Here is a 9153-nt window from a genome sequence, read left to right as displayed (position 1 = left end):
TGAACTACAACAATATTAGGCAGGAACTAGACAATATTGATTAGAGGCGGATGTTTGAGGGTAAATCTATATCGGACATATGGGAGTATTTCAAAAGGCAGCTGAAAAGAGTTTGGAGCAGCACGTTTCTGCAATAACGAATGGGAGGCATGGCAAATTATGTGAACCTTAGATGACCAGGGATGTTATGACCTTGGTCAGAAAGAAAAAGGAAGGGTACGTAAGGTCTAGGAGGATGGTAACTGACAGAGCTCTTGAAGTATGTGAGGAAAGTAGGGAAGAACTTAAATGAGGAATTAGAAGGGCTAAAAGGGGTCATGAAAAATCGTTAGCAAACAGGATTAAGGAGAATCCCAAGGCTTTTTATACATATATAAAAAGCAACCGGATAGCCAAGGAAAGGGTTCGCCCACTCAAGGACAAAGGAGGGAATCTACGTGTGGAGCCAGAAGAGGTGGGTGAAGTCCTAAATGAATACTTTGTGTTGGTATTCACCAAAGAGAAGGAATTGGTGGAGGATGGTCTCAGAGAAGAGAGTGTCGAGTTTCTAAACCAGGTTGCTATTAAAAAGGAAGAGGTGTTGTCTGTCTTAAAAAGTATTAAGGTAGATAAGTCCCCGGATTCTGATGAGATCTATCCCAGAATATTGAGGAAGGCAAGAGAACAAATTGCTGGAGCATTGACAGACATCTTCGTATCCTCTTTGGCCACAGGGGAGGTGCCAGAGGACTGGAGAATAGCCAATATTGTCCCATTGTTTAAGGGTAGCAGGGATAATCCAAGAAATTATAGGCCTGTGAGTCTCACGTCGATGGGACGGAAATATTGGAAAAGTTTCTCAGGGACAAGATCTATACACATTTAGAAGCAAATCCATTTATTAATGATACACAACATGGTTTTGTGCAAGGGAGGTCATGTCTCACTAATTTGATCGAGTTTTTTGAGGAGGTGACAAAATAATTGATGGGGGCAAAGTGATTGGTATTGTCTACATGGACTTCAGTAAAGCCTTTGACAGGGTCCCTCATGGCAAACTGGTACAAAAGATGAAGTCACATATTATCAGGGGTGAGCTGGCAAGATGGATCCAGAACTGGCTTAGTCAAAGGAGACATAGGGTAGCGATGGAAGGATACTTTTCAGAATGGAGGGCTGTGACTATTGGTGTTCCACAGGGATCAGTGCTGGGACCTCTGCTGTACGTGATCTACATAAGTGATTTGGAGGAAAATGTAGCTGGTCTAATTAGTAAGTTTGCAGATGATACGAAGATTAGTGGAGTTGCAGACAGTGAGGAGGATTGTCAGAAGATACAGTAGGATAGAGATCAGTTGGAGGCATGGGCAGTAAAATGGCAGATTGAGTTTAATCTGGACAAATGTGAGGTGATGCATTTTGGAAGGTCAAGTCCAGGTGGAAATCATACAGTGAATGACAGAACCCTTAGGCGTACTGACATCATAGAATCCCTACAGTGTGGAAAAGGCCAATTGCCCCAACAAGTCCGCACTGCCCCTCCAAAGAGCATCCCACCCAGACCCATTCCCCTACCCTTTTCCCTGTAACCTTACATTTCCCATGGCTAATCCACCCTAACTTACATACCCCTGGATACTACGTGCAATTTAGCACCCAGCCTGCACATCTTTGGACTGTGGGAGGAAACCAGAGCACCCGAAGGAAACCCATGCAGACACGGGGAGAATATGCAAACTCCACACAGACAGTTGCCCGAGGGTGGAACTGAACCTGGGTCCCTGGCACCGTGAGATAGCAGTGCTAACCACTGAGCCACCGTGCCCTTGATGAGTTCCTTGATGACAGCCTGCAGTCAGACCAGATAAGGATGGCTTATTTCCCTCCCTTAAGGACATGAGTGAACCAGATGAGTTTTTACGACAATGGACCATGATTACATGGTTAATGAAATTTTGTTACAGATTTTTATTGAGTTGAAATGCAGTGGGGATCTGAGTGTGCAGGTACACAGATCACTGAAGGTGGCAGCACAGGAAGATAAAGTAGTAAAAAAGGCTTATGGCATGCTTGTCTCCTTGGAAGGTCAAAAAGCACATGATACCGGGTCATAGTCCAACAGGTGAACGTGAAGACACAAGCTTTCGGAATCTTGCACCTTCTTCAGGTGTCAGTGATACCTGACACCTGACGAAGGGGAAACACTCCGAAAGCTTGTGTCTTCACATAAACCTGCTGGACTATAACCTGGTATCGTATGATTTTTGACCTTGTCCACCCCAGTCCAACACTGGCACCTCAATATCATTGGAAGGGACATTAAACATAAGGTTAGACAAGTTATGCAGCAGCTTTATAGAACTTTATAGGCCACACTTGGAATATTGCATACAGTTCTGGTCACCACACTACCAGAAGGATGTGGATGCTTTGCAGAAGGTACAGAAAAGGATATGCCTGGTATGGGGGATTTTAGTTGTGAAGAAGGATTGGATAGACTAGGTTTGTTTTCACTGGGATGCAGGAAGTTGGGGGACAACTTCAAAAGAAGTCTGTAAGATTGTGAATGGTACGGATAGAGTGGGAAGTATGAAGGCTTTTTCCCAGGGTGGAGGGGTCAATTACTCGGGGACACAGGTTCAAGGTGTGAGGGGGGATGCTTAAAAAGAGATGTGCGAGGCAGGTTTTTCACACAAAGGGTGGTGAGTGCCTGGAACGCGTTGCCAGAGGAGGTGTTGAAAGCAGACACAACAGCAGCAATCAGGAAGCCCCTGGACGAGTACATGAAAAGGAAGGGGATATAGGGATAAGGATCCTGTAAGTGAAGACAGTTTTAGTGTAAAAGGGCAAAATGTGTCAGTGCTGGCTTGGAGGGCCAAAGGGCCTGTTCCTGTGCTGTATTGTTCTTTGTTCTTGCTGGTGGTAAAATATGACCTGCATCTAGGATTGGACTTTTTTTATTCTCCTGTGGGATTTGGACATTACTGGTAAGACCAGCATTTCTTGCCCATTCCCCTAATTTCCCAGTGCGCCTCTTGAGGAGAACCTGCAGTCAGACCAGATAAGGATGGCTTATTTCCTTCCCTTAAGGACATGAGTGAACCAGATGAGTTTTTATGACAATTGACCGCGATTACGTGGTTAATAAAATTTTGTTACAGATTTTTACTGAATTCAAATTTCACCATTTGCCATGGTGTGATTCAAATCCATGTCCCCAGAATACTAGCCTGAGCTTCCTAATGACTAGACCCATGACATGACCATTGCCTTCCCTTAAAATCCTCATTTCAAAAACTGGTTTCTGTAGTCGGTTGAAGGCCGAGCTGACCCTTTGATGATAGGGGTAAAATTCATAGTCCACATTGACTTCACCAACAGAACCACCACATGCCCTTTCTCAAACAAGACTAGGGTCAAACAAAGCGGTATCATCATACAAACCTCCAAAGGCATTTTCTTCGTGTTAATTCTGCATAATACCTCCAAAGAACCACTCACAGCTGAGGAGATAATCTATCAGATGGAAAATTGTTCAACCAAAACCTCCTTCAATCAAATTCCAATACCAAACAAACTCAATCATTCAGGTTCAATGTTGCGAAAATGACGGTTGTGTGTGCACCCTATGACAGCTCCTCACTCACTGTGAACTGACCCTCTGACAGAGCGGCACTCCCTCGGTACTGACCCTGTAACATGCAGCACTCCCTCGGTACTGAGCCTCAGCGCTGACCCTCCGACAGTGTGGCACTCCCTCAGCACCGAACCTCCGACAGTGCGGCACTCCCTCAATACTAACCCTCTGACACTGCGGCGTTCCTTCTGAATTAACTGCCTGACAGCGTAGCTGTCCCTCAGTCCTGACCCTCCTTGATTGATCTTTGGCTCTCAGCCAATCAGCTGGGTCTCGCTCTGCTCTTCTGTGCGCCTGAAGCCTGGGAGAGGCAGTGCTGAGAGTCTGAGTTCAGTCTCTGTATCCAATAAAACCTTTAGAGCAGGAGACTATTTTACGTGAGGCCGCAAAACAGCAGAAGGCATAGTGGAAGAGGGCACTGCAGCAAGGGCAAACTATAGCTGGACACTGATTGCATACTTTGTAGGAATACATTCCTGTGGGATAGATTTCTCCCTGTGGATCTGTACTTCCTGTCTTTCTCTTACCCGATGGCCCTTCATTAACCAGTCAGAAACCTTCACTGCAAGTAGTCCAAACATCCTTAAATGGAGAAGACTGTGGATCAAAGACAATTGTCAGAGTCAGCAGGAAACATGCCAAAGGATCCCTCTCTCCTGCAGTAAACAGCAGAATCCCGTAAAGACTTCACCCTTTCCGATCTCCCTCAGATTAGAAATGGACATTTCAAATTCTTGTTCGTATCACCCCTCCCCCTGTGTACAGGAATGAATGACTGCAATTCATCTCTCCTCAGGGAGCACTCGCCATGCACACCATAGGGCAAAGCCAGCTAAACATAATTCAGTACAGCCCTGAAGATGAGAAAGGGTGCCCTGGAAACACAGACAGCGAAAACCCCCAAAAGTGTCAGCAAGAATGAGCAGTTAGATTTTGGAAAAAAACACAATTAAAGATTCTCTCGGTTATCTTTGAGAAGCTGTCATAACACACGTATTAGCATGTCAAATGTCACTCCCTGCTGGTTGGTCAATGGGTGACAGGACATCAGAGATGGAATTTTTTTTTGAGGGAATTATGAGCACATCTGGCAAAGCTGACATTTATCACCCACCCATCATAATCTGAGAGCTAGGGAAGCCATATCAATGAAGCAGTAGCTTTATACTACACAGTGGCCCATTCAGAGAGTGGCTGAGAGGTCACTAGGCTAGTGAGGGAGTCAGGCTACAGTTGCACCCATTAGCCTTCATAAGGCAGCTTGTCCCCCATCAAACACTCCCAGGACAGGGATAGCACAAGGTTAAATACAGAGCAAAGCTCCCTCTACACCAGTCCCATCAAACCCTCCCAGGAAAGGGACAACACATGGTTAAATACAGAGTTAAGCTATATCTACTCTTTTCAACTCCAACTATAGTTCCCTCTATGCTTTTAAACTGATAGTAAAGCTCACTCTACACTGTCCCTGTCAAACTTACCCCAAACAGGGACATCACAGGGTTAGATACAGAGTAAAACTTCTTCTAGAATTTCTTTTAAATCAATGAGTTCAGTCTCTGTATCCAATAAAACCTTTAGAACAGGAGACTATTTTATGTGAGGCCGCAAAACAGCAGAAGGCATTGTGGAAGAGGGCACTGCAGCAAGGGCAAGCTATAGCTGGACACTGATTGTATACTTTGTAGGAATACATTCCTGTGGGACAGATTTCTCCCTGTGGATCTGTACTTCCTGTGTTTCTCTTACCTGATGGCCCTTTATTAACCAGTCAGAATATCAATGAAGCAGTAGCTTTATATTACACAGTGGCCAATTCAGAGAGTGGCTGACAGGTCACTAGGCTAGTGAGGGAGTCAGGCTACAGTTGCACCCATTAGCCTTCATAAGGCAGCTTGTCCCCCATCAAACACTCCCAGGACAGGGATAGCACAAGGGATAATATCACACTTCTAGAGCAGGTGGGACTCAAACATAGGCCTCCTGGCTCAGAGGTAGGGACACTACCACTGCACAACCAGACCCTTTTATTGTCCCTGTCAAGCATTCTGGGTATAGCATGGGGTTAGATACAGAGTAAAATTTTCCTCTACTCTTTTAAACATGAAGTAAATGTCCCTTGACACTGTCCCCATCAAACAGTACAAAAACAGGGACACCATGGGGTCAGGTATAGAGTAAAGGTCCCTCCATTCGTTCGACCCCATCAAATACTCCCAGGACAGGGGCGGCATTGGGGTTGGATAAGCATCTTTTGCTGAGACAGCTAATAACTTGACAACGTTGCCATTTTCATCCGGTTTCCTCACAATCTTAAATACAGCTAATAGTCACCAATCCCACACAGACCCATCTGTACATCATCGCAGGAAGCCATCACCAGAAATGTGTGCAGAATTGTTGCAGCTCTGGGCAACACTCCAAGCTCAATATTAAACAGAATGACGGAATGGTTGAAATATGCGGAAGTGGGAGTTTCATAAATCAGAATAACGCTGCTACCTTCTTCCTTAGGGGCACGTTTTTAAACTTACTGCTGCCATGCAGACAATTCCAGGGGAGTTAGTGAGCAATGCAGTCTGAAAATAAAGCTGACACTGGATTTCCTTTAAAAGCTTTTGTTATGAATGCCAAACCAAACTGCTAAAGATGCTGATCACACTGTTTTGTACATCTTTTTTCTTTTCCCTGCAGGCGTGGATTCTGATTTAGTAGGTATCAACCATGATTCAATAATGACTCACCGAGTCCACGGCTTCTACACCCAACTTAAAACCTATATTCCATTTTCAAGGTTACCATTTTCAGAACATTATGAAGGAAATGCTGCATAGACAGTCAGTACTGAGGGAGTGCCACACAATCACAGGGTCAGTCCTGAGGGAGCGGGCACTGTCACAGGGTCCGCACTGTCGGAAGGTCAGTATTGAGGGCGTGCCACACCATCGGACAGTAGGTACTAAAGGGGAGAGCTGCTGGCAGGTTGCATGGGCTGGATATCGTTGGAGTTTGCAACAGAGCAAAAGCCAGAAGTGATCCATAGAGGGATCAAGTCCAGGTAAAGATTTCAGCAATAGAAACAGAAAATGTTTGAGAAACTCAGCAGCATCTTTAAAAGAGTCTGACAAGCTTTGACTTTGGACCCACTTTCTCTTTCCACAGATGCTGCAGCGCTGCTGAGTTTCTCCCAGATTTTCTGTTTTTGTTTCAGATTTCCAACATCGTAGTACGTTGTTTTATTTCAGGATTTCAGCAAGATAGCTTCAATAGGATGTCCATGAGAAATTATCCAGTTTCCTTCAGTTCTATTCCCTTCCCTGGGTTTTCATTGAGATGACAGAGCTTGTCCCTGGGCTGCAAAAATGTCACATGAACAGAAATGGGCAATCTGAGCCCAATTACTCATTTCAAAATGTGTTGGAGCACAAGTCTCCAATAGACACCCCGATCAGTGACTACTAGTTATCGCAGGATGCTTAAGGTACTTTCTGAGTCACTTGGGTCATATGATTTGCTGTCACATTCCACCTATTCAATCTCCATTAAATTCTCCACAAGTTTTATATGAGAAAGCACAACATGCACATGTCAAGCATTTAACAGCATGCTATCAACAACAGACTTGATTCTGATTGTACTGTCACAGCATTTAAATACCCACCAACTCAAAACCCACAAGTCTCCATTCTTCAGCACAACATGCAAACTTTCAAAATGATGTCACAGTGTCCATTTAAGGATTTATGGGAATGAATGGTCAAAAATGTACAAGATGACGAGAGACATAGATGGAGTTGATAGTCAGAGACTTTTTCCCAGGGCAGAAATGACTATTATGAGGGGGCATAATTTTAAGGTGATTGGAGGAAGGTATAGGGGAGATGTCACAGGTAGGTTCTTCACACAGAGAGTGGTGGGTGTGTGGAATGCGCTGCCAGCAGTGGTAGTGGACTCAGATACTTTAGAGACTTTTAAGCAACTCTTGGATAGGCACATGGAAGATAGTAAAATGTAGGGTATGCAGGGTAGATTGATCTTAGTAGGATAATAGGTTAGCACAACATCGTGGGCTGAAGGGCCTGTATTGTGCTGTACTGTTCTATGTTAAAATAATAGTTACATCGTGAAAATCTAAGCTGGAGATTATGTTATGTACAAATCTCTCCTCCTGTTTGCCGAACTATATCAACATATACCTCCTTTCCCTCCTCTCCCAGATATTAACAAAGCACCCGTTGCCTTTAACTGCATTTACTCACCTGGTTCAAAACATTCATCATTATCCCAAGCTTAAGCATTTCACTGGTGCACAAAGTACTTCTTAAGGGGTAATCTTAAAACAAAGTAATTTCTTCTGTAAGAGACTACGTATTTTTCTTTTTTGGAGTAATAACCTGAAAAGGATATTGGGCTGCTATTTACTTAAAATACCAGGAGTGTTTCAGCAAGGACAAGGGAGGGGGTGGGGTGGAAGGAAGGGAAATGAAATTGTAGCGTACATTTGTAGCTGCATAAGCCTGTGCTGCCTTTGGAACAGTGACACAGAAAAGCACAAAGAATCTTTTGAGTTTGATGACAGCCCTGGGAGTAGACATGGGGCTAGGAGCATTTGCTAGTGTGGAAGACAGCGAGGGACCAGGAGGTGGCTGAGCAGGAGGCAGTGAGGAACTGGGAGGAAGCAGTGAGTGAAGGCAGCAATAGACTGGGAGGAGGCAGTGAGGGGCCAGGATGAAACAACGAGCAGGAGGCAGCAAACATGCTTTGAGGGTTGAATGGACAACGGACGTACAACAATGTTGCCAGCTGGTGAATGTCGTGGTTACGGACTTTCTGTTCAGTGTACAAGATACCTGTCACATTATCATTTCATAACTCCAGCAGCAACTTTAAGACTGCTGTAAGTGAAACTGTTCAGACAGTCAGAGGGTTCAGTCAGAAACTGGCACTCACCCCTGATTCAAGTCATTTTCAGTGTTGTCCAGCCAGAGCCGAACTGCAACTGCGTTGCCTTCCCGGCACTGGGTAAAAATGTCATCCATCCTGTTCCTCCTGTCCTCACTGCTCCAACTCTGCTCCCGTTAGACACCAGATGTAGGAGACAACCTGAATACGTTGATCCAAATGAGTCCAGAGAATCCACCGGATCCTTTCCCTAGACAGTCAAAATCCAATGTGACCCACAATCCAATCTGAAAAAAAAAAGTAGGCGGGTTCAATGACAATAACCAGCACTATCCATAACAGGGACCTGGTGTCTCTTGTGTGCTCCTATCACCCACAGGAGGATTACCCATGTAACAAATAAGTTGTTTCTTTCCCCTTCAATCCTGAACTGTACTGATAAGTTCTGGGAAGAAAAAGACCAATGTATTTAGTCCCCGACATCTCCAAACTCTAGTCCCAAGTACCGACATCACCACCCCTGGTATCTGAGGCTGAACCATACTGTCTACAACTGTGCAGTCCCTTCTGAGTCTGAGCTAAGTTTCTGACCTCATGCCCACTCCACCACCGAGAACACCTACTCCCACCTCCTA

General features: G+C 44.8%; 1 protein-coding gene across 1 annotated transcript in view; it reads right to left on the bottom strand.

Annotated features, from left to right (window-relative positions):
* ilk (integrin-linked kinase) overlaps window positions 1–8801 on the bottom strand; it is a 45634-nt gene extending 36833 nt beyond the window's left edge. The window contains exon 1 of the mRNA XM_048598092.1: window positions 8567–8801. Within this exon, the coding sequence (XP_048454049.1) occupies window positions 8567–8655 (89 nt within the window). The 5' untranslated portion in view covers window positions 8656–8801. The remainder of the gene's footprint in view (window positions 1–8566) is intronic.
* Window positions 8802–9153: the final 352 nt, after the last annotated feature.

This window comes from Rhincodon typus, chromosome 6 (assembly GCF_021869965.1).
Source record: "Rhincodon typus isolate 14 chromosome 6, sRhiTyp1.1, whole genome shotgun sequence".
Lineage (NCBI taxonomy): Eukaryota > Metazoa > Chordata > Chondrichthyes > Orectolobiformes > Rhincodontidae > Rhincodon > Rhincodon typus.
The sequence above is the reverse complement of the archived record's forward strand: the minus strand, read 5'-3'. Positions and strand labels throughout refer to the sequence as shown.